At 32.9% G+C, this 27920-nt stretch overlaps 1 protein-coding gene across 1 annotated transcript in view; it reads right to left on the bottom strand.

Annotated features, from left to right (window-relative positions):
* Nucleotides 1-8049: 8049 nt before the first annotated feature.
* The window catches only part of LOC143223018 (uncharacterized), a 96278-nt gene continuing 76407 nt past the window's right edge, over nucleotides 8050-27920 (bottom strand). The window contains exons 3-7 of the mRNA XM_076450372.1: nucleotides 25971-26058; nucleotides 22758-22839; nucleotides 15148-15176; nucleotides 12015-12267; nucleotides 8050-10548 (exon numbers count right to left, since the gene is read on the bottom strand). Coding sequence (XP_076306487.1) covers nucleotides 10346-10548; nucleotides 12015-12267; nucleotides 15148-15176; nucleotides 22758-22839; nucleotides 25971-26058 — 655 coding nt within the window. The 3' untranslated portion in view covers nucleotides 8050-10345. The remainder of the gene's footprint in view (nucleotides 10549-12014; nucleotides 12268-15147; nucleotides 15177-22757; nucleotides 22840-25970; nucleotides 26059-27920) is intronic.

Genomic DNA, 27920 nt, shown 5'->3' on the forward strand with positions numbered 1-27920 from the left:
ATTTCTTAAAATCAGTTGAAGTTTGAGAGTAAGCCTAAGCCAATCATTATAGAGAGTCTCAAACATCGTTTTTTCATATAATATGATCATGATCTGTAGTGCAATAAGAGTTTTTTGTGGCAATGACTATCGAGACATGATAGATATTTCAAGGTATTTACGACTAATATTTCTGTTCGGAACTTAACTCCCATTTATTGTTTATAGTCATTTATAAGAAGGTTGTTACCTGTGATGTTGTTAAAGGTAATTATTACTAAAAACCTTTTGACCTGGCAATTTATATGACATCGTAACAGCTTTTATCAAACTACAATGTAGCTTGGTAAACTTCCATGATTTTAGTCTTTAAATTCTTTATCGCACAAATAAGTTAAGGCTGCAGACTTAATTAACAAGAAATTTATTATTTACACATATATGAGTTTTTGACCTAAAGATGGCAGCACATTAAACTGTAACATTCATATAGCGCATGTGTATATTCATTCATTGGTGTTTACTTGTCTTAAAGCAAAACCACATTGGACCTATATATTGTGTCATTCATGGGGATTGAACCTGAAATTTTAGAGTTGTATTTTAGTAAATTTTCTATCGCTAAATCATTGATGGTCTTATATTGTTTTAGCGCAGACAGCCATCGTTTAGCTTTGCGCGAAATTTAAAAACAAAGAAACTTGCATTGTTTTACTGCGCTAGTAAATCCTTATTAGTTCATTAAAGAGTGTTACCATATTGTTTGTCTCAGTAAGTCACCAGTGGTGCATGAAATCGAATGTTAGTGAAATTGTGGAAGCATTAAATATTTTTAAAACCATGATATGTTTTCCATTTCATCCTTATGAATTCATGATGCCAGAAAAAACTTGCTTATCATTCGCTTATACCAACCTCACAAGTTTCAGACCACGCTAAGCAAATCAAACGGTCGAGACTGAAAGAATCTTAGTTAAGTTTTACTTTAAGAATCACTTTAGTCACAAGTTATTCTGATAAAAGATTTGGAGGATGAACGGAGCGCTCACATCTTGTCATATTGATATCTTAGCTCCTTGAAAAAAGAAAAAAAAATGGTTGCTTTAGAGGGCACTGAAAACATAATTATATATAATTATTTTTTATTCTTCACGCACGTCCACCTGTTACTCTGAATTCTTAGCTTTTAAGACATGCCAAAATAATTTTTATTTTGTCAGTACGATTGACTTGTGGATAATAGTAAAATTTCATTCAAAAGTTGATGTACACTACTTGCAGTACATCCTTAGGACTGGATGATATTTTAGTGAGATGTTGCGCTATCCCTCTTCATGTACACTACTTGCAGTACATCTTTAGGACTGGATGATATCCTAGTGAGATGTTGCACTATCCCTCTTCATGTACACTACTTGCAGTACATCTTTAGGACTGGATGATATCCTAGTGAAATGTTGCACTATCCCTCTTCATGTACACTACTTGCAGTACATCTTTAGGACTGGATGATATTCTAGTGAGATGTTGCACTATCCCTCTTCCACTTTACTAAGCCATCTTCTAGTTATTTTTAAATTGGTACGGTTGGAGAAGACATTTGAAAATCCACAACATTTAACTGTTGTCATACCTTTAGTAAAGACTAGAAACTTGAAGATTCTACCCAATTTTAGACTTATTACCATGATTTGCTGTCTGTGTAAAGTTTTGAGGGGAATGATTAATGTTTATTTTGTTTCTTTCCTTGAAGAGAACAACTTCTTGTCCATTTTTTTTGTTATTGCAAGCAGAAATATCTGGGACCAGCTGAATCAGATAGAAACATCAAATAGAAAAGATTTTCTCAATACTGAATATACAATGTAAGTATTTGTTTCATCTTGTGGAGACTAGACTATATTCTGAATGTAACATCTTCTAATATTAAGAGTAATGCCATTGGTAAACAACACCTGTGCAACAGCTACAGATAATTCTCAGTTACATGTGTGAAAGGCTGATTTATTTAAGCAGTATAAAATGGGTTATGTCTGTCTGCATACCACGGTATCAGAACGCGGTTTCTAGGGTTGTAACTCCGCCAACATACCGCTGTGCCACCGAGGTATGTCATGGTAGGACTTGAGATATGAAGATTATTTTTGTTGTCATTTAAATCTCGCTGTTTGCGTTTGTAATTAGCTTTTCAAAAATATTGATCAATGTATTCATAACATATTCCCGTTTATAATATGAATGACATTTTTGTTTTTACTTATTATGCAAAATATTGAAGTCTGTGTGTTTTCTTATAGCAAAGCCACATCTAGCTATCTGCTACGTCCACCGAGGGGAATCGAATTCTAAATTTTAACGTTGTAAATCCAAATCTTACCACTGTACCAGCGGGATACATTGAAGTCTCTAGTTTCCACATAGGAAATGTATAATTTAACTCAGCTTTCATGGAGAAATGATTGATTTTTTTCTTTAGATGGCATTATTTTCAGAAATAAAGATTTAATAGCGTCATTCAAGCTGAAAAAACAACAACATTGACTTATCCCTTGAGCTATGATTTTGTAGAATGTATTCAAAAACCGGAAAAAATTATTGTGAGATGACGCTAGTGGTCATACGAACAAGACTTATTCTGACAAATTGGAAGATAAAGAAAATGAACCAACTACGTAAAATAAGCAACGTTTTCACCAAATATTTTCCGGTGATGGTTAACTTGGTGCTGTTTTATGGTTGGCCAAATAGAACAGGTATAGAAAATGTTAAATCTTTGCATAGAATATCGGCATGAATCACAATACAAAGGATCTGACGAAAACATCATCAGAAGTTCTAAGATAACGTTAGGGATGAAATGATTCTTCGTTTCTTGAAGGCTTAAACAATTATTCTTTGAAATCGTTTTAGGAATTAAAACTTTCTATTTCAAGTTTGTTAATTTTTAATGAAGTTTTGTTTGGATCTCGCACAAATTTACACGACGGTTATCGCTGTCAGCCATCCCTAATTTGTAGGTGAAAGAATAGAGGTAAAACATCTAGTCATCATCACTCGCCACCAACCTTTGGGCTACTTTTTTGCCAACGAATAGTGGGATTGACCGTCACATTATAAAGCCTCCACAAATGAAAAAAAAGGGCAAGATGGCACATTTTGTGGAGCAAGTGAGATGAAATATATTGATTTCCCATGATAGCTGTCGCTTCTCAAACTTCTGTAAAAAGCCAGATTTTAAATAATCATTCAAAGTGAGAGAACGCTACAATATCTTTTTTCATATGTTGACACTGCAAAACACTACGATGTTCAAGTGTGTTCATATGTTTGCATGATCATAAGTGTGAACTGCTTGCATTGCCATGTTTATCATCAAATACACATACTTAATGGAACACTTTTCTAAAATAACAAATATGTGATTAATTGACTCAATGTGTGTAATTTATTATCAGGTCTACATTATTTATTTATATGTGAATCTGTTTAATATTGACCTATCTTCACACCACACTGCCTTTGGTTCCCAAAGAGGGTATAATTAAGACATTTTATCAGTAGTTGTTTTATTTACAAATCAAATTTCGTTTTACCAATTTCTCAAGATGAAAACAAACTGAATTTTATTTAAGAAACATCCTCAAGCGTTTCACCCCTCTTAAAGAAACATAGTTAAGTAAACAAAGAAGAATTTAACACAAAATAATAACAAATGTAAAATACTCTTACGTTCTTTACGCGTGACATATTGTAACACCCATACAGATTCAATACTACTGTTCATAGCGTCATCTACTACCATTACTAGCATAAAACGTTCTTCATGATTCACAGAGACTGTGTACTGGTCAAGTTTATCCATTATGCTAATTGCATATATAGTCACTCCAAAGGGGTTCTATACCCTTAAAAATCCTGTTAAGACACTTGCCTCTGAGTACCTGCGAACTGTGAGAACGTAATTTCATACGTGGTACCGCGATTCTTGTTAGTGATGGAAACACAAAATATGACGTCATAAAATTCATGCCTGGGTGACCTTCCTGGAGCGTTTCAGGCTCAACTTGTAGGGGAACTACACCATTAAGACTGGACTACTCCGAGCTCACCTGACGAAATTAGACCTGTTAGCTCCTAAACTATAGGAGTGGCTTGTGGACAATCACACAGCGCAAATTAAAACAAAATTCCTCATTCATAGCAAAAGAAAGAGGTTCTTTCAGCAACCATTTCTTTTGTTTCTACCAAAGTACGTAAACTAGTTGATAAAGAGATTCCGGATATTATATTACTTTAGATTACACAAGATGCAACTAAATTTTAAATATCATAAACGAAACAAGCAACCACTGAATCAAGTGCTTTATATTTATATATTTTATACATGCACATTTACCAAAAATTAATTTTAAAAGCCTAGAATAAGTTTGTGGACAACATCACAATCCTAAGAATAGTTCCCCTATATTTACAGTTGCTTTTGTAAATACCGTTAAAGCATTAGTGATTGTTTACAAATACTATGTAGCAGTTTGTTTGTTTTGAATTTCGTGCAAAGCTACTCGAGGGCTATCTGCGCTAGTCGTCCCTAATTTAGCAGTGTAAGACTAGAGGAAAAGCAGCGAGTCATCACCACCGACCGCCAACTCTTGGGCTACTCTTTTACCAACGAATAGTGGGATCGACCGCACATTATAACGCCCTCACAGCTGAAGGGGCGAGCATGTTTGGTGTGATCGGGATTCGAACCCGCGACCCTCGGATTACGAGTCGAGCGCCTTAACACACTTGGCCATGCCGGGCTTTGCCTACAGGAATTTGATAACTGCTGGGTAAAATGTATTTACTACGGTTGACAGTATTGTCTGTAATGTATTATCAATATTGCTAGCATCGCACTCTTTAAGTATTTCACACTTTACAGTGCTTTCTCAAGCTAATAGCAGCCGGAAAGATAATTAAAATAAATAAAAAGTTAATGTCTGTCCATGAATTTTATTATTGTTAATTTATTATGTTACTTTACACGTAATATTTTTGATTTAAAAAAATGAAGACAACTTGTGGTATTTAATATTCATTTTTCTTTATTAAATCATGAGGTTTTAGCAAAAATAATTTACAATAAATTTTGACTTTTTCTGTACAAAATACTTATAATGCTTACCATAAGTTTGTTTGTTTGTTTTTTGAATTTCGCACAAAGCTATTCGAGGGCTATCTATGCTAGCCGTCCCTAATTTAGCAGTGTAAGACTAGAGGGAAGGCAACTAGTCATCACCACCCACCGCCAACTCTTGGGCTACTCTTTTACCAACGAATAGTGGGATTGGCCGTCACTTTATAACGCTCCCACAGCTGAAAGGGCGAGCATGTTTGGCGCGAAGGGGATGCGAACCCGCGACCCTCAGATTACGAGTCGCACGACTTAACACGCTTGCCATGCCGGGCCACTTACTATAAGCTTGCCAAATTTTATAAAGATACATAAATCGTATTGTATCGGACGATGTATGGATACATTCGTATCACGGTTACATGATAAGACTATCTTATCGCTGTATCGTCACATATTTATTTATGCCCATCTGAAACAGTAGTATTTAACCCACTTAGCGATGTTGGAGAAATTACTTGTCCCCACAGTTCTTCTAAGTTAGCTTTAGTATTATCCTGTTTGTGCAGAGATTTCTTTTGCAAGCCTTTTACGTAGGACTCGTTATTTGGTTGCAAATATAGTTTTTGCAGTACCGAATACAGTGATGCTAGTCATGTTATTATAGAAGATAAGGTAACATGAATAATTGGTCAAATGATTGTTTGTTTGTTTGTTTTTCAATTTCAGGCAAAGCTATATAAGGGCTATCTGCGCTAGCCATCCCTAACTTAGCAGTGTAAGAGGAAAGGCAACTCGTAAACCCCACCAATGGCCAACTCTTGAACTACTCTATAAACCAATAAATAGTGGGATTGACATTATAACTCCCCCACGGCTGAAAGGGCGAGCATGTTTGATGTTAAATGGATTCGAACCCGAGACCCGCAGACTACTATTAGAATGTCTTAACCACCTGGCCATTTAAATTAAAATCTTGTCTTAACTATAACTTCTCTTATTACTGCAGTAAAAATACAATTTGTTTATCCTATAATATCAAACTTTTACTTACTTTTCTTCTATATTAGTCTTAGTGATAGGTTTCACGATTTTGCAATTTTTTCTAATTTTATATTTAAAACTGCGCCAAAAAGAAGCAGATTAGTGTTTCAGAAATAAATTGTCTTTTTAAGGGCTTTCAAAAACAGACAAGTTCATTTTATTTATAAGTTGTACATAATTTATATATATAACACAATGTATTTTTTATTTTAGTAATTATGTGTCTTTAGCTACTGAAATATTGATGCTTATCTCTGTTTGACGTTGCTGATAAAGAGTTACATGGATGCAAAGACAGGCCTGGCATGGCCAAGCGCGTAAGTCGTGCGACTCGTAATCTGAAAGTCGCGGGTTCGCATCCCCGTCGCGCCAAATATGCTAGCCCTTTCAGCGGTGGGGGCGTTATAAAGTGACGGTCAATCCCACTATTCGTTGGTAAAAGAGTAGCCCAAGAGTTGGCGGTGGGTGGTGATGACTTGCTGCCTTCCCTCTAGTTTTACACTGCTAAATTAGGGACGGCTGGCACAGATAGCCCTCGTGTAGCTTTGTGCGAAATTCCAAAACAAACAAAGGATGCAAAGAAAAAAGTCAACACCAAAGATAAAGTCCATTGCAAAACGTAATGTATTATGAAGGGGAAAATATCTTTAAAGTATTATGTAACAAAACATTTGCATCTCTGATACTGAAAACAGCGAGAAAAACATAGTGGAGAAATAACATTCAAACTAGGGCAGTAAAATATAATATATCAGTTTCTTGTTCATGTTTTATTACGTTAGAAATAGGATTTTATTATACGACATATGAAATAATGAATAAGAGCACATACGATAAAAGACAAATATGAAACCAATAATGCGGTTGCTTAGAAATTTGTAAACATAAAAAAAAAACACTCACTTTAATAATAAATGTATCTACATCTGTAAGACTAACAACTACGGGCCCGGCATGGCCAGATGGGTTAAATCGTTCGACTCGTAATTTGAAGGTCGCTGGTTCAAATCCCGCTCGCACCAAACATGCTCACCATTTCAGCCGTGAGTGTGTTATAAAGTTACGGTTAATCCCACTATTCGTTGGTAAAAGAGTAGCCCAAGAGTTGGCGGTGGGTGGTGATGACTAGCTGCCTCAGACCGAAAATTCTAATTTACCGTTTTGATAATGACAGGTGTGACAAATCGACCACTGGCGCAATCATTCTCGAGTACACAGTGGTACGTCTGTTGAATTACAACACTAGAAACCGAATTTCAATACCAGTGGTGAGCAGAGCACAGACGCTCTATTATGTAGCTTTGTGCTTAACTTCATACAAACAGAAATTCCGCTGTTCCACTAGGGAGGGCAAGTTATGGTAGCCGAAGGCAATAAACCACATGGTATGTTTTTGTAAATAAGTGTATAAGCTACAGAATTCGTATTCAAACTGATATTTATACAGGGAATAACTGCTTTAGTTCAAGTCTAAAGTTCCTGAATAGTTATTAATATTTCTTGAGATTCAATAGTCAACAAGAAATCCACTTTAAAATCCTTGTTTCTTCTCAGAATCTGGATATGATCACTTACTGAATTGGTACGATCACTTAGTAAAGTTTACTATTTTTATTTTTGTTTTCTAGTTGAATGGGTTTATAATAACTCTGCAAATTAGAATCAACTTCCAAATGGATGATTCATGAAATTACTATACTTCATCTATTAGTACAAACCTAACCTAAGCATGGCGAAAACCAGTATTAACAGCTTTATTTATTAAGATTAATGCTTTGGTTAATATGATAGGTGGAGAAAGATACATAAGTCGTCTGCAGTGACTGATTTAAAACGTGTAGTTTCACCTAAAATGAACTATTTTTTGTAATATCCCATTTCCTTTTCTACTGTCATCAAAAAGATAAAAATTCAACACAAAGAATTTTCTTTATTTGAAATATGAATGCATACAGTTTTTCACACACAATACACACAATGTATTTGTCATATTATATTATACACTGATAAATGTAAAACAAAATTAGAAGAACAGCTACTTATTACAAATATCATGTCGCCCACTCCATTATACATTTTGTAATAACTTGTTTTATGTATCAACCGTGCAGATTCTAACAGCAAAATTTCATTCACATTATTGTTCTGTTTTTATTCGTTTAGTTATCATTTCGTAATGTATTTCATGTTCACTCAGTTTGCCCTCTCTCTAACGGGTACTTCGTTTACACAGGTTGATACTTTTACACAAGCTTTAAATTACTTTTAAGATCTTCATTTCACTTAAGCGTTAATTGTGAGAACGTCATTCAACATAAATTTTAAATTCTTAGTATAGCTTAACTTCATTTAGTTGTAAAATCTCTAACGTCACTTTTAGCTCAAGATTGTTTTCGTGTAATATTGGTATCATTTATTAGTTTTGATGACCTTTTTGTATTAGAACTTTTGTATTAGATATAGAAATTATTAGATGAAAGTTGAGATTATTTTGACAGGAGATACTAGCTAATTTATTAATTGTAAATTTAAACTACCATTGATTATTTTTAATTGTAACAGAAAATAAGTTAAAAGTAAGCTTAAATATAATATGTTTAAAAGTTTAACTTTTATTATTCTGTTTAAGATATTAACACTATCATGCTTCAGGCAAAACTGATGTCGTAACCAACATCAACTGTCTTAATAATCATGTTGAATTACTAGCTGTTTCATATTGTTGTATCAACTTGACAAGAAGCTAATTTCATTATTCTACGTAACTAATGTCCTTTGATAAACACTGTTAACCTAAATACTAGCTGTAGTTCGATGGCGCTGGGAAAAATATACTATTGAAAAATCTGACTTGAAATCTATTTAATATCAAAGGAGCAACATTCCAATATTAAATAACTAAGAGTATATATGAGCTATTGATAGACTTTTATAATATTCACACTTGTATAGAATGAGTTACAGATAAAGTAAGTGTTCACATTACGACTTACATGTAACAAAGCAAATGAAATGAGAAATTGTGTAAACGTTGCAAGCAAGATATATATTTAAAAACGGCTGGTATAGGTTGAGAAAATTTTCTCAACTCATACTAGCCGTTTTTAATTAAATAGTTTTCTCTAAAAGTGGGTTTTCTCGTCATCACGGGGTTGCAAGCAGGACTTCCTGAGTGCCATCTGTCAATAAACTTGATAGTTTCTTCCTTTAACTGACACATTTCTGTTTTAAAAGGCAATGTCTGTTTCTGAAATTACTTGAAATGAAAACTGGTTTACTCTGAATATTTACTAATATTTCTGTATTAGTTGTTGTTTTTTGTTATTGCTTATAATGTGGCCTTTATGAGCAATTTTAGCCAATCCTTCAAAAGTATTTTTCCCTTGAGTTAGCTCTTTACAAAAATACCTGTAAGCTTACGCCTTTGGTATTGAGCTTCCTTCTACTGTTTTTTTTTTTATCAAAATTCACTTTTCATGAAACACCTAATGTGCATTTATTTTATGCAAGTTTTACACAGCCACAAACATTCAGAAAAAAATATAGAAATGCAATTTATTTATACAGGTTCACATTATAATTGCTCTATTTTGAACACTGTAAAAGTCCGCTATAGAAAATATACCAATTATAATTAGAATGTACAGTGTTTTTACTAAGATATTCCATGCAGCTAAAATAAATGCAACTAACACTTATATTATTTATTGTTTTATCTAAACAACATTTAATAACTTCCTGTACCACTGTTTTATAATAAGACTCTGAAAATACTATAACATAAGAAATTATACGGTATTCTACTGAAAATACTGAGAAACAACAATCAGCAAGGGTAGGGCTAAAACTCCTACTTGTTTTCATACAAGTAAATCTCGATATTAATCTTAAAATATAAAATAATTCATCAGGATATCACCAGCTTTAATGCTGCTAGAAGTAGTAAACAAATATAACTATTCCTCTACCTAAACTAAATATTTCCTCTGATAAATCATCGCCTCCTATTAACAAAATAAGATGAATATTTAGATGTTTGTTCACGAGTGTGTGTGAGGGCAAGCAGAGGAATGATTGCGTCAACATTACGAATCAGTCAAATCAAAGAAGAATTGTAAAACAAACAAAGTGTAATGGAAATTTTTAATTATCATGAACAAGTGCGGGTAGGTTTGGAAAACGTAATTATTATAGGTAGGCGTGTATTTAACGACGAGATATTGTTTCCGGCAGTTTACAAATTCCCATTTGGTTCTTGTTATTTTTCCTTTTATTTTCAACTGATGACTCTTCAAAGTGACATACGAGGCTTTCTCCACACATACAAGTTTCACGACATCTTCGACCCAAGCCTAATTGAACCTTTTGACATTTAGATGTTTTTCCATTTTTACTCTGGCAACAGAATCCTGTTTGAATGTAGGACACATCAAACACGTAAGTTCACATTTTATAGAGGTTTTAACGTCTACAAACTAGAACGTTTCATTAAGCTTTTGTAAATGTCATTTTGTGTGAACTAAATAAAAAACTGTAGATGAAAATCTTATTGTGACCCCTTTATTATATTTATAATATCATTTGCAAGAAACTTATAGTGGTAAAACAAAAGAAACACGAAATGGTAAGTAAACTGATACATTGATAATAAAAATAAATAATATATGAAAATTAATTTTTAAATAATTGAAGAAAGTAGCTCGATGAGATTGTACTATGATTTCTTTAAGAAGTTAATCAAGGCTATTCATAATACATATAAGACATTCGATAAAATTAGTATAATTTCTCAAGAATTGAATTTCAGAACTTTAAATTTTGAACTTATTAGAATACAATTTTATGTCTAAAGAATTTGTTCATACTTCTCATAAAATATATAATTATAGAATTAATCTATTTTTCAGGACCCGTTCCTACGTTTATACAACCCATTTTTTTTTCCACATGAACATGAGCTGAAATGCAATTTATAAAGTAATATATTGAGTGTGTTACATGGGAAGATGTAGCGATAACGAGATTAATCTGTAAAACACTAAATAGTTGTGATCAAGAAAGTCAATAACTTCAGAATAACATAATGGTTTGTACCTATTAATCAAAAATTGTTTATTGTTGGCAATCTGCCAGAGCACATGAGCAGTGGTTATGTAAAAGGAATACATATGTTGCTAAGAAACGCCATGAGTTCTAATTTCTACAATTACAGTTTGAAACGATATCTGGGGACACTTGAAAAGTGCAATTGACAATACAGAAAAAAATCGCACGAGGCAGTTGACTCTAATTGTGTTTTTCTAACAGTAAAAGCTGACGTAATTATATTGTTGCAGCTATTCAACCATTTGCTCATTTGAATCGTATATAAGGACTAATATCATTCAGAGAGTAAGTAAACGCTATTTTTCCCGCATGGCAGCTTTACCATTTCAGTTCTGTAGTTTGCCTTTGAGACGAGCTTAAATATCATGTTTGTTAGAGTAGACTTCTATCACTATCTGTGAAGGAAACACAAACTGCACTCCTCGAAGAATGGGCTATAATCAAAGAAGAAACGGTTTCGTATCTGTGTTCAGAAAACGATCTCGTTAAAGTGTTAAATCACCGTGTACTGTTTCGTCTGCTTTTCATTAAATACCGTCGCAAACATTTTGATATTTTATTTAGACTATATTTACTTCCATTATAAGATGTTCTTAATATAAATTAGCTGCTTCATTGTTCTCTCCTTATCAATAAAAGTGTTAATACCCATACCAGCTGTTCTGAGATACGTATAGTATACTTCTAACTACTTCAATAACTTCATCAAATAAGGTACTTCTAACAAGATAAACGTTTATACTTTTCCAATTTATTCGTTACCACTTACCCGATTTGCAATCAGCGTTAGATGTGCACAAGTCCTTTTTTATCTCGTGAATTATTTCATTGTTTTTGGTTTCAATAAGAGATTCCATGTCACCCACACCAGGATCTACTAGTTTGGTTACTTTCGCAGCTCTGGAAGAGTCTCCAGTTTCTTTTTCTTGAGATACTGTTTTTGGTTTTATCCCATTTATATACACGATAAAATCGTCCCCTTTTCCCTTGTGATGCTTTGGCTCTTTTACCAGGTTTATTGTCTACAGAAAGTAAATCAAATGAAACCTGTAAGGTTTATTGACAGCAACTCATTAATGTATCTTGTTTTGAAACATATTTATTAAAAATGTGTTCTACAAATTATAAATGACATTCTGCTGTTTACACACATTAATGGACTTTATTATGACAACATTAGATAAAATGGCTATAAAATATGGATATAATGGGATTATTCTCACTGGGTTAAAATGAATTGAATGGGAAAAATACTGTTACGTGCTAGCAGTTGATATTGTAATTGGCTGTCATCTAACCCTTTAGAAACTGTTACTATCAAATTACAGGCAGTAATACTGTTCTCAATACGTAATGTGGTGAATGCACACCTAGTAGCTCAGACGACAGACATATCGAGGAACGAGGTGTAAAAAAGAAAGTTGTAGCTTATAAAGGCTATTCTATATCACAGATTGAGGTGATATTTCAGAGTCTATTTGAGCTTAATAGAAATTCTGAAGATGTTATGTAAAATTAGCATTATTTTTTACAGAAATAGTCCTGGTAGGAAATTTTAAACTCTTCAAGAGAATGTTAATTATGTGCTAAGAATAATGGCTCTTTATTTGTAAAAAGACAATTTGCTAATAAATGACTTATCTTTAAAAACAACTATAAATAAACTTATCTTTAAATAAAGTTAGGTACACATCAGAAAGAAACGGCCTTCGTATAAGCACAGCTGTTTAAGAACCAGTGTTTAGGAGAGATAACTAATAAAGTAATAACGTTTCACAATAATATTCTGGTTAACTTATGGTAACACAACACCAAAATCTACCCTATTAGTTAAAATAAAGAACCCGTGTATTTTGAATCATATTCCATTTTATTTTGTATTTTTTGTGATAATATATTGGTATTGATGATAGATTACTGTAATCATGTATTGTTTGCGACTTTTGTACATTCATCACCTGTGCGACCACAACATTATTTTATACACCGTGTATCTAAAACACTTATTAAAGTTAGACATTTATTACCGTGATCCAATTCTGACAAGCTTTGGTCTAAGCAGACAACAACTGCTCATTTGAGAACTTCTTATAAGGATATACATGAACTAAAGAAATCGAGTACGGTTATGTAATAAATAGTAGAAAATATGTTAACAATGCGATTGAATTTTAAATGTTCAATGTTTATTGTCACAATTAAATTTCTGAAAGAGACATTGAAACTTTTAATTTTAACATTTATAAGGAGTTTGGTAGCAAAATACGTTAATACAATGCTATTCAAAAGTTGTGATTAATGTCACACAGCACTATTACCATGGCAGCGAAGAATGGTTAATACGCTGATGTTTAAAGAAGTGACAATAAATATCCTTATTTATCGACACTTATAAAATCTATCGGTTACATCTACTGATATACTGATATATCTACTGATATACTTTAAAGAACAAATTTCTGATGAAAGGATGCAACAAACATCTTTTTTTATAAATTTCAGTTAAATTTACAGCTGACTAAACAATTGAATTGAACGAAGTAATCTTATTCAAGTGAAAACTACCGATCTGGTTTAAAGCGGATATTCCTTTTCTATTTTTTACTCCATTATTTGAAATGCCGTTTTATAGAAAGGCAGTTTACAAATTGTAGTTTCATGTTTACCTTCATCAATTTAGAATTTCTAGGAAGAATAATGAATGTTTTATAAAACATATTAATTTTTTGTTCAAAAATAATTTTTCTTGTTTAGTATACATTATTAACATTTTTTTTATAGAAAAAGTTAATCATACAAACCAAAGCTTAAACAAACACATTAGAAAACTGAAACTTATAAGATTTGTTTTGAATTTCGCGCAAAGCAACTTGAGGGATATCTGCGCTATCCGTCCGTAATTTTAGCAGTGTAAGACTAGAGGCGGTTTGTGTTTTTTTATAGCAAAGCCCTATTGGGCTATTTGCTGAGCTCACCGAGGGGAATCGAACCCCTGATTTTGACGTTGTAAATCCGTAGACTTACCGCTGTACTAGCGGGGACAAGACGAGAAGGAGGGAAGGCAGCTAGTCATTAGCACCCACCGCCAACTTTATAACTACTTTTTTTACCAACGAATACTGAGCCTGAGCGAATATTATAACGCCCCCACAGCTGATAGGGCGAGCATGTTTGGTGTGACAGGAATTCAAACCCGCGACCCTCAGATTACGAGACGAGTGCCTTATCCACTTGGCCATGCCGAATCGAAAACTATAAGAAGTAGACTGAATGGAACCATGAGTTGAGTATATTCGCTGGTTACTATACTTTTGGTGGTAATATAAAACGCACCAATGGAATAGTAGGAAATGTCTTTCTTTTGTTTTGTAAAAGATGGAGTTTCTAATACACTGGAGCTTAAGAAACATTATTTTACCATTATACTCATGTAATTGTTAGTTAGAAAAGGCCTAAAAAAAACTAAGATATTTATTGAACATTTTATTTCATTATAAGAAAACAATGACTTAAGAATTACGAAAAATATATATAATGTTTACAAATTTATTACGTATAATTATCATAGTTATGGAAACAGAATTAGAAACTCTATAAAATAGAGCATAATCTAAGAGTAGAATCTGACCTTCAGATCTGTGGCATTCTTTGGAAATCAGAATTATGCAAGCAGGTTCATATATTTAAAGTCAACTGAAACTTATCCCTAAATAAACGTCAAACCGAGTTCAACGTTTCCTAACTCGAGTAAGGTCTGAACAAAATAATTACTATATGTGCATGCCCTGTGATTATTTTAAGAATGATACTAACTTTTAGACATTATTTTATTTATTCACAATGTTTATATGAACCAGAATTAAAACAAAAATTCAGTAAAATAACAAATCACAAATACTAACCTTAACTGTTGTGTCTGTGGTTTTCTTTGCTAGAGTGAATGAGAAACAAAGAAAGAAGTAAATAACATACGTATATTTGAATGTTTAAATAATGTGTAAAATAATTGTTATTCATCACGTAAAAATTGAAACTCACAAAAGAAAAATGATTTACGGTAACTTTAGTTTATAAATTGACTTATGTCTGCTCATGAAATATAACCAGTCGCAGTACATTCTGCTCATGAAATATAACCAGTCGCAGTACATTCTGCTCATGAAACATAACCAGTCGCAGTACATTCTGCTCATGAAATATAATCAATCGAAGTACATTTTGCTCATGAAATATAATCAATCGAAGTACATTCTGCTCATGAAATATAACCAGTCGAATTATATTCTGCTCACAACTAAATTCGAACGTAACCTAAGATATTACAGTAGAATATATTAATGTCACTACCATATTGACTAGCTTCCAGATTTAAGGATATTCATTTCGTTAAACACTTCAAGTAGTATAAATAAAGGAGACAGTGCAACACGTAGTGTAATAATCCTAATGGTTTAGATTAATTACCGCTTAAACTTCTGTGATTCCACACAGATGCTCCGAACGCCACGTAGTGAGTAACATTCATTATCCAAGTTACATGTTGATAGACATATTTTGCTAAGATTTCTTTTCTTTGTGTTAGAGCTACAGATATTCACTACCTGACTATACACTATAATAAATCTAATGTTGTATGTTTTCGAAATTAATTAATTTATTCCGATTTTATGAGACTTTCATGGCGGGCCAGAAAATGAAGAAAGTACAATTAACGTGAAGTAAAGAAATTGTAATAAATATAATTAACGATATCACACTATTAACTAGCATACAACGAATCTTTTTATGATCCTTAGTTCGACACATAACAAAAAGTTAATGAGTTAATTAGCTGTGAAACGCATATTGAATCCAACTTTTTTCTTGTTTCAGAAGTTCATACAGCTCATACGTTTAAGGGGTTTCTTTCTATTATGTATTAGTTCCGTGACAGAAAACTTGTTGCTCATTATTGTGCATGCAGATAATCAGACAGAGAGGCTTCAGAGATGTACGGGTTGATTAATGGTACAGGATGCATCCTGGCAAACAATGATGCTTGAACCGAAAGTAAGTTCATGTTTAGAATAGAAATTTAAGCTTAAGTCTTATCGCTAACACCAGGGCCAGTAAAATGGTACAACAATTCCGATTAGATCTATAGTGCAAGCTACAGAACAAAGACTAGTTTGATTAATAACGTATATCAGAACATTTTAATCACGTTGAAACTGGGATTAACTGAGTACGAATTTTTTAAATGTGTATAATTCGTCACGTTCTATTAAGCTTATTTAAACTTCCACCATACATTACTTGTCAAACAAACCGAATATGAAATTATCAAGAATGATTTTATCGAGCGAGTTACGTTAAATTAATAATATATTCATTGACGGAAATTAGCTAAATGCTAACAACAGTTTGTATATCGATTCTTGCCCCAAAGTACTTGAAAGTTATATGCATTAGTCGTCTAATTCTAAAGTGATAATCTAGAAAAAAAGCAGCTAGACAAAATCACCCACCGCCAACAAATAGGCTATTCTAATCCCATAGTGGAATACAGCTGTAACTCTTATAATGTACCGAAATCTTAAATAACGAAGCGCAAATCTGGGATGGTGATAAGAGGAAAAAAATCAGTAAATCCACAGATTTTCTAGTTGATAAGGGATCTATTTTACCCTGTGGTAGGACTGTGGATTTTAGAACTGGCGAGCATTTGTGCTTTGTTCTCTGCACTTTGACCTATGAATACGTTAGAAGCGTAATAATAAAATCCCGTTATTTGGTTAAAGTAACTCACTTGTTGACAGATGATAGGTAATACTGCTCTGCTCAGTGGCAACTTTTCCTTTGATTAGTAGTTCACACTTATGGCTGTTGTTTGACGCTAAACACAAAGCTACACAGTGGGCTATCTGTGCTATGCCTACTAAAGGGTATCAAAATCCGGTTTCTAGCATTGTGAGTCCGCAGATGCACTGGGGCAGTATAAAATATATATACAAATTTGGTGTTATAATCGTGTTTTATTTCCATAAATACCATGTTGAAGTAAGTTCTAAGGCAATAGAAGAACATTCCAACTGACGCGTTTACGCTCGAGTATAATTGTGAAATGTTTGATGTTTTGTAATTAAGTACAAAGTTACACAGTAGACAATAGAGTGATTGAAATATGAAAGAAACTGCAGGCAAAATCATGTTATAGTAATCTTTGAGTTTGGGCCTTCTTGATCCGGAAGTAACGTATAAATAAAATATATATATTGTTTGAACCTATTGAACGTCCTTTATGTTTCAAGACAATCGGTTTAGATAAAAGCAAGTGACGCAAACGTGTAATTATTGGAGAGAAGAAAAATAAAACATGGGTAATACAATATGCTTTCCCCTCTAAGGGAAACCTCAATGCAATAAGTAGGATTAGTCCATCAAATTATTGCAAGCAGGAGTACTTTATTAACACCTCAAGGGATATGCTAATTCATTCAGTTGCCGCGGGTAGGACTACACCATTAAAATCCTACTTTCCCCTCTGATGAAGAAAGGTCTATTTTTGAAAATCTTACAGGTTATAGGAATTCTTCTTTCTTTGTCATAAAATCATGTCGTTATAACTTATTCATTAAAATGAAGAGAAAAAAGGCTAAGAAAAATATTCTTTTTAGGGCTCGTTGAAGTTTTATGTATCCTCTTCGTCAGCTGTGAATAAGGATCAAATCCTACAAATGGTAGAAAAATCAGGGATATATTAGTTAGTAGTGTACATCAGAAACAAGAAAATATACTCTGTGGAAGACTGTTCTATGAGATATGTAGATGGCTGTTCCTTAAGTGTGGTCAATGCACTGGATATAAAGGAAATGATCACTGTAGCTAGCTTTCTACATACCCCGTTAATAAATGTAAACCGAATCTTCAATTTAACCTGTTTTTAAATATGGTTCTGACAGGCAAAATTGCTAAAACAAAATAAAACTTGAGCTCTGCTAATCATGGATCTGTTCTAACCACTAACGCAATAACCAAGAAATCTAAGCATCAATTTTGTCACTAAACAACGCATAGTAAGGATAGATCTTCTAAGATATCAAGTATGATTTTTTTTTTATACTTGAAGGAGGATGTTAAAACTTATATCCATTTTTTTTTTCAAAACGAGATATTTGCAGCTGTAGGTAAACCTTCTGCATGTACCAACTCTACACATCTAGCGAGTCTTTAGAGAGTTGTTTGTAGTGATGCTGCTTGGAGAGTAGTTATAGTGTTTGGACAATATATATCAATCTTAACCCCATCCGACTCAATTCCCCACTCCCACATCCCTATCAGCTGGCATGAAGATAAAGTCAGTCTACTTTTGAATTGTTTAAGAGTGTCTTTTTGTTCACCATTTGGGGTTTAATTTCAGGAAGAAGACAGAAAAGTGGCTTTGATTTATTACATTTCTACATTTGTTACGTATAGTGGTCGTTTATGAATAAAATTCAGTTATTTAATAATTTGTATTTTATATATCTTTTAAGTAAGCAGAACTGAAAAAATTCAGACAACCGTAAACATGATTAGGCTTAACTTTCTTGGTCTTAGGCTAAAAGCTATTCATGTCCTCGACCATGTATCCAAGGTTTAGTGGTTTTCACTCACTAACGCTATAAAAAGTAATAGCATCCTCATTTTAGGGTTGTAGATACATTGTAAGAGTGACGGTCAATTTCCACTATTCAACTAGAGTATCCCAAGAGTAGGCTGTTGGTGATTTAACTATCTACCTTTTCTCTTGTCTATCAATTCTAAATTAGAGATGGCTAACATAGATAATCCTCGAGTAGTTTTGCGCAAAATTCAAAAATCACAACAACAAAACAAAAACAAATCCTCGGTTGCCATTTCACTATTTGCTTATCTGTGGTTTCCGAGAGTATAAATATGAATAGGACCAAGATTTACTGTTTGTGTCGAATTCTTTATTTGAACACAAGCACTACTTCCTGGACTGGTAATCATATTAGATTTGTTTGTTTTCTGAATTTTGCGCAAAGCTACTCGATTGCCATCTGCGCTAGCTGTCCCTAATTTATCAATGTAAGACTAGAGGGAAGGCAGTTAATTATTACCACTCACCGCCAACTCTTGGGCTACTCTTTTATCAACGAATAGTGAGATTGGCCGTCATATTATAACGACTCCATGGCTGAAAGGGTGATTATGTATGGTGCGATGGGATTCGAATCCTCGACCCTCAGATTACGAGTTGAGTGCCTTAACCACCTGGCCACGCCGGGCCTATTAGAGTTGGTAAACGTATCTACCAGTTGTGTATTATGAGTCAAGTCTGACACAGTTCACTTACATATTTACAGACTTAATTAAATTATCTCGTTTATTCAGTTTGGAGACATTTTTTGAAAAGTTAAACAGTATTTTAGATTTACTTGATTTTTCAGTGTTATATATACAATATTTCACGATGTTCCAGCGTTGATAAGATTCTGACAAACAGTTTCAGGTTGTTTTACAAAGACTGTAGTAAAATCGCGCATTTAATCTTCAGATGTGAAGTTTATTGATTTTAGTATTTGAATTTTTATAGTACAGCAATGAGGTGGATTAAAATATAGCCGATATTCCTTTGGTACAATGTATGTTGTAAACAAGAACGTACGAAAAAATATCACATTTATAAGTGAGTACCTTGTTTTCATCAAAGTTGATTAGAAAAGAGAAAACTATGCTGAAATAAGAGCTGTAAGAAACGCTGTAAGAAGCCTATTATCTTTTAGTGTTTGTCGTATTCTCTTTTAAGTTGGTTATACGTTAAATTTATTCAGAATCATTAGAAAATATATTTGAAACAGTAAGAAACAACATTGGACTACGTTTAGAATTAATAAAATTGATCGCAGGTTAGCAACAGCCAAAAAAAAAAAGTTCATTATACTGCACAGTGTTTCAGACATATTCAGGTGTAAACAGGTAGTACAAGATTGGTCAGTAACAGACATATTAAACATTAACAAAGAGAAGACTTGATTGGTCGAAAATCAACTATTTGATAATATGCATAAAAATAATACAATAAAAGGAAAAAAATAATGTAGATTAATGAATAAAATTTAAATAACAGTGAATAGTAGATGATGAAATATTAAAATATTTAAACTAGATGACTTTTGTGGGTAAAGAAGGTTTTCGCTGTTGCACTGATGACGTTATAGATAGGCCTCATGCAGTTTCCAGATGTTAAGACACTTTTAGTAACAACGTGTATAAAAACTTTCATCCAGCATTATATTACACTAGGAAAATTTCAGCTGATTCGAGTTTATCTCTGTGTTCCCAAAAGTGACTCTTAAACTCGCACAGCATCATAAACTCTTTTTACTACAAATAACTCATAGCCCATAGGCTTAAGTACCATATCTTACATGTGAAAATAGCCAATTACATGTCTCATTTTACGTATTTTCATTATGTATTTCTGATAATAGTTTCATTGATAAGGCTGAGAAATTTTCAATTTTTTTTTTGCTATTAAAGTATCCAATCTAAGTAGTCAAATATTGCAGAAATAAAATTGTTAATATAAACCGTAACACAAATATTCAAAGTAGAATGGTGTTACCAGTGCTGGAAAACATATACTCTGTTCCTTACTTAAAGCCTTAAAATGCAGCAGTCGACGTAAAACTTTCATTTACTGCAAAATCACATCAATGTCTATGCTAGCTTTCTAACACCTATTACACCGTGTACAGTTACAAACGCCAGGGAAACGTTCTTGTATATTCTCACATCTCTGATCTCCTAACTTGAAACATAATGCTACAGTTGACATGTTACTGCACTTCTCAGCAAACTGATACCAGAATTCCCTCCACAGAAACTGAATTCATTTATCACTGACTTGCCTTTCGGACTACTTGTTTTTTGCATTATCTGGTTATGTTGCAACGAGCTTTATATGAGCAAACTAGACAGCAGTTGTTGAATGTGTTTGTGAGCACATTCGTACCATTATAAGAAATGAGTTAAACAAGTCTGAAGCTAGACATTAACTTTGTACCTTTTCCTTACAGAAGTTCAGAAATGCGGACTACTAAGCTCACCCAAAGTCAAAAGCAAAATAAAACATCTCAGTAACTTGGAACATTAAAAAGGCATAAATGAAAGACTTTCGCTTTTCAAACACTTTCCACCCTTTTCTTCACCGTAAAGTTATTGTTTGTTTGTTTCTCTTAAAGCCACATTGGATTAGCTATTATGTCCACTGCAAAGAATCGAACCTTGGATTTTAGCATTGTGAGTTCGTAAACTTAGTGCTGTCACAATAGAGAACTTTATTTATAATAATAGTTGAGTAAAAAGACAAATGTTCTCATTTGTTCAAGTATAAACGTTCTTTATAATCTCCGGAATAGCCACTGTTTCATTTATCCACTTATTTTTTCTTGTTAGTGTCGTACTTAGAATTTTTGTGCAAAGCTATACAGAAGGACCGTCTGCGCATAGTCTTCCCTAATTTTCAACTACAGCGAAGGCAGCAGCCCACAGCCAACTCTTGGCTTACACTTCTCTGACTGATTTGTTTTCTTTTGAATTTTGCGCAAAGCTACACGAGAACTATCTGTGCTAGCCGTCCCTAATTTAGCAGCTTAAGACTAGAGGCAAGGCAACTAGTCATCACTACCCACCGCCAACCCTTGAGCTACTCTTTTACCAACAAATAGTATGATTGACCGTCACATTATAACGTCCCCACAAATGAAAGGGGCGAGTATGTTTGGTGTAAGATTTGACTGCCACTCCTTTATTGCATTCACTGCTTCAATATAATCTACCAAGTCTAGAAGCTTTGGTCGCTTATTGTAAAATATTTGATTTTGGTTATCAGAGTAGCTAATCATGTTTAGTTCTATTTTTTTTTCTAATTTTTATAATTATTTTTTATAATATTAGAAAATATTATAGCTAAATTATTGCTTGTTTGCTTTCTGAACATATTTTAAATATCCATGCGATGTAAAGTTTATAGATCCTTTATGAAATCCAGCTTCTAGGACTTATTATATGTAAGTTATTTTCCATTAATTTACTAATTCTTGTACTCATTCAAAGAACAACTGTAGTTCTACACATTTGCTATATCTTTATTAAAGATCAAATAAAATAATATACATATATATGTAAACTTGTGGTTTTTGTGCTTGTTTCAGAATATTCTAACAAAAATACAAAAAGGTTGTATGCTCTTATCTGTTCCCAATTTTGATCTCATATACTAGAGGGAAGAAAGCTTGTCAACAGCATCTGCCAATAACCAGTTGACTACTTTTTTCTGTCTGAATTGTAGGATTAGGTGTCATCTGTTAGAGCGCGTTTATGGCTGAAACTTAAAGGTGTAGTTTTGGGACAACGAGAAACATACAAGGAACCACCGGATTTAACATCCGGGCACTCTAATCCCAATACCACACTTGACTCCAAAAATAAATGGATAACATGTAAATATTAATTAACATACCTTCTCCACCGTTCACTTTTGAGCTTTCTTTTGGAGTCTCGTTTGCTTTCACGTCTTTCCAATATTTCTTCTCGTACTGAACCTAAAAAAATATAATTTTAAGAATTATGTTTTATGCGAACGCCATTTTTCCCTTTTATATAAAAAGTACGTGAAATATTTAGAAGAAACTCATCTAATATTAAAGAACTGTCTTACTCTTTGTTCTAACTCTGATTTAAATATGAACAGTTTCCTACATCATAAAATATTTGCTATTTTTAAATGACAACTAATATAAATCCAGATAACAAATTACCTTATCTAAATCCAATACATAAATGCACCTGTTTTTTCAAGGGTTGCCACCATCACATATTAAAATATTATTTAATGTTTAAAGTCATCTTAAGATATGGATTAAACATATCAATTTGTCATGAAAAAACTAAAAAATAACTTTTTATAATTGTTGCTAACTTTCTAATTCTTTTGAATGTCAAAGACTCCCAATCAATCGAAAAATAAGATTGAATCCAAGTTTCCCAAGAAGAAAACAGTCATGTTTCAATAAAATTTAATAAAGTTTGTAAATTTTACCCTTAAACTAAAGATGTGTTGGTTACTTGTTGCAGAAAGTGCTGAAAATACAGAGAACAAACATTTTAATATTCTAGATATCTGTTTCCGTCCTACGCTACGATAGTTTCTCCTATCTTGGCTTTAGTTATACCATTCCATGCATTGAAACACCTGAACAAGTAATTATCATAGAAAGATTAGAATTTAAAACAAATAAACTCTCAGCAGATTATTTTATTTATCCTTTCTAACAGTTTTATTATTATTATTCTGTGCTATTAAGTAGTATTCAACTATGAAACCAACTAAAACACTTGGTGATAGGTTACACTGGGGAACACTTTTTCAGTAACTTTGAGTTGCATTGGATATTTTAACTGATTCTGAAGGAGTTTTAGGCGCTGATTTCAAATCTGAAATTAGTTTTTCTCTACAAGCTTTAGTTTGTATGCAATTTGAGGTTAATGAAATTGTACAAATGTGAACTTGCGTAAACCATGTATAAGCATTTTCACGTCCATTTTTTTGAACAGCCACCTTGAAAAGTTCCCTGACAACCTGGGGGCTGTGAGTGACGAACAAGGAGAACGATTCCACCAAGACCTAAAGGTCATGGAAGAACGCTACCAAGGGCGCTGGGACAAAAGTATGATGGCTGACTACTGCTGGAGCATTAAACGAGATTGTCCAGATGAAGTGTACAAACGCAAAAGTTACAAACGCAAATTCCTACCTGAATAAAATACACAAACAAATTGATAAGCTATTCCTATAATTTCCTATAATAACGAAACATTAAAAAATAAATAAAAATGTCAAATTGCATAAAATCTGTAGCTTGCAGACAAAAACCGACTTCAGATTTGAAATCAACACACTCAAATTGACTATAGAAAGGTCTTTTTTTTTAAATGCAACAAAATGAGTGTTTCCCACTGTTATTGATATAACTGACCAACATTATATGACAATTGGTTTTAATTTCGCGTAACGCTAAATGAGAAATGATAGACTGGAGGAAAGGTAGCTAGTCAATACCGTCCTGCCCTCCAGTGGCACAGCAATATGTCTGCGCACTTACAACGCTATAATCTGGGTTTTGATATGCCGGGTAGCAGAGCACAGGTAATCCATTGTGTATCTTTGTGCTTAATTAGAAACAAACAATACCACCCATCACCCATTCTTGGGCTGCTCTTTACCAACGAATAGTAAGATTTACTTACACTGTAAAACGCACCAATATTTAAGAGTTATATTTCCACCCGTTTTACTTAATTATGAAGTTAGAGAAGTCCTGATAAGATTAAAAGGGGAGAAAGTTTACGTGAAAGGAACTAAGTCTTCTGGAAAGAAAATTATTTCAACTCACTTTGTAAAACAGTTATGCCTGAGACAGGAGGAAAATTAATACATGTTTACTGGTTTGATAAATGTCCTTGAAACTGATCATATTTTGTCTTCTCATGTAAAATGCTCGATAAACCTATCAGAAAAAGAAATCTGATTCCCATTAGAGGTTAAAAAATAATCATAATATTTTAAATAGAACGTCTTATGGAAAAAACAACAGAACTTGAAGATTTGAAGACTGCCTTCCTGACAGACTGTCAGATCAATACATACGTAGCTTTGCCGCAGAATAGTCAGATTACTGAAGAACTAATCTTTCGGTGATGGCATGAGTGCTCACAGCTCAATTGAAGGATAGACAAAAGTTGGTATTTTGTCTAGATTGGCATTTTACTTTGCCAGTTTTTAACTTTCGTACTTTCCGGCACGTAAGCTGATGTTTAGTGGTTCATATACAAATAAATATTTCGCTAGAATACGTAATTTTTTCTCATGCAACTTTAGAAGACCAATCCAGTAACTATAAAAATAACAAAAACATCAAAACATTCAATGTTTTAGTTTTGCATATTTGTCACGTAAAGACAAGTATTATATAAACTTAAAAAGCTCCAATTGAGAACAAAACCAAGAAGTAAATTATTTTTCTATTGTAGAAATATTTATTCTGTATTTATTTTATATTCTAGTCAGTCTTTTATCTGGCAAGCACCTTGAAGTCCAAGCTTTATTGTGCCTCATTCAAAATCGCAGTGGGGTATAATTATAATGAAAGTTTTGGGTCGAACAATATCGTATTTGTGCACTCTCAATAAAATATTTTGATTGTTTGTTTTTTTTCTAATTTCGCGCAAAGCTACATGGGGGCTGTTTGTGTTAGCTGTCCCTAATTTAACAGTGTAAGACTAGAGGAAAGGCATCTAGTCATCACTACCCACCGCCAATTCTTGGGCTATTCTTTTACTAACGAATAATGGTACTGACCGTCACATTACAACAATTCCATGGCTGAAAGGGCGAGCAGGTGCGATGTGACGGAAATATGAATTCTCGATTCTCGGATTACAAGACGAGCGCCCTACCAAACTAGACATGCCGACTGAAATGAACAAACGTCGCTATATATTTAAATTCAAGTTCTTGTTTCCCTAATATCCAAAGTACCGAAAGTTAGGAATTCAACAGTTAACAAGAAAGTGAATCACTTTAGATACTGTGCGTATAAACCTACAAGATTACTTGTAACACCAAATTTATATATATATATATATATTTATACTTTATTTTAAAGCTACTTACTTTATCTTGGTGTCCAGCTTCATGCCGAAGATTTTTATGCTTTTTATTCATTACAAGATCCTGTTGTTTTACTGCTTCCAAGTTAAGCCTAAATAGTTAAAGGATTGGGGTAAAAATATAAAGAACTACTTCAGTACTCTGTAACTTTAAAAACAACGACAACCTATTATTAAAGACAGCGAATGCTTAATATTTAATTAAATGTTTAACACTGAACAGTTTTAAAAGTTTTCTAAAGGTACTTTAGTGACTACATCCAAATTTAAACATGGAGTAACAGTGCCGTGATTATATATGGGATCGAACTTTTGGCCATATCTGGAATACTTCCACAGCTATTGTATATGCTATTACAGTGGAACTTCAAGCGGGATAGACATATTAGGTTTGAGAACTTTAATGGACTGCAACTGTCTGTTGACTAAAAAAAATGCGACGTTCCGGTTTATATTCATCTTAATGGAAGAAGGCCTCAGCATAGAAGCCGAAAAGTTATTTCCTTTTCGCTGTATGAGCAGTTACAGTCCATTAAATTTTTCAAAATAGCTAATCTAACTGTTAGAATATCACTACTCTTATATTCCTGAATGGATTTAAATGCGTTTACATAACATGAACAACGACAACTCCATATATTTTCAGGTTAAAAGAAGGTTGAAGTTTTCAGTTAAAAGTTGATAAGTTATTGTCCTTCTTCCTGTTCTGTGGTAATTGGAAAATTTTTGCTTAAAACTAGAATATCAAATACTTATATACATTATCAGATTTTTAAAACAGCTCAGATTTCGTTTTGAAAATCTACTTGAATTACTACTTACACATGTTTGTATCAAATAAGGTACATATTATTATTCACAGTAGACTAACAGTTATTATTAGTTTTGTTTTTCACTTGATACTCTTTCTTTAAGAAAAGATTCCCCAGAACAGTAGGAAGAAGAAATAATTTTTAGTTTAAGTTTGGTTTGTTTTTAACAGAAAACATACAGTGGTTTATATTCGGTCTTCCCACCACAAAGAGTTGAACCTCGAATTTTGGCATTGTAAGTTCACAAACTTATCATTGCCTTACCGGGAGACACCTGGTTTATAATAATAAAGACTTAAGAGACTGTGTGTGAATTAAGTAAAAGTGAATTATTTCACTGAGATTGATTTAAAGTTGCTAAGCAGTGAGAACGCGATTAGATAAATCTCTAGATTATGAAACTAAACACAAATGTACGACATATGAACAATATTTAATTAAACGCCACGAAAGCAATTACACGAAATAAAGTGAAAAATGAATATTACGACATTATAAAAATAATGTATTTCTAAATTAGAAGAACACATCATTACAAATGCAAAGCTTACTTTAATATAATTTCTATAAGAAAGATTAAATAATAATGGGTGTAGTTTAATGTCTTAGTTAACCGTGATTTCGATAATATAACTTTTACAAAATTCCCAGGATGTGCATTATACATGAAATGAATACCTAATGAAACCAGAAAAGAATTACGTCAGAAAATACTGTGTAAAGTGTAAAAATGGTCATTACTGTTAACACAATTACGAATTCCTTAACTGTTTTTAAAACAAATTCAAATATCTTTCATTTTAATACATAAAATTTTGACCTAAATACAATATCGCTACAGAAACATACAAATGTTCCTGATTCTATTATATATTAAACCATACTTTGAATGCTTCTTTAACGTTTACTAAATTGTATTAACAGCACAGACAGATTTGAGATTAAAGATTTCTTAAATTGCAGATTGAGAAATGTTGTGGACTGACGAAGAGGAAGACAGAGTTCTGTGAGCCGGTGGACAGTAAGACAAATAGTTGTGTGTTGATGAATAATGTGACAGGGTGCTTGTCGATTATTAAAGAGTAAGAGAGTACGTTTGGAACAATGAACATTTTATATATGAGATTTAAGTATTTTTCATT

This window comes from Tachypleus tridentatus, chromosome 8 (genome assembly GCF_004210375.1).
Source record: "Tachypleus tridentatus isolate NWPU-2018 chromosome 8, ASM421037v1, whole genome shotgun sequence".
In the NCBI taxonomy this organism is placed as follows: Eukaryota; Metazoa; Arthropoda; class Merostomata; order Xiphosura; family Limulidae; genus Tachypleus; species Tachypleus tridentatus.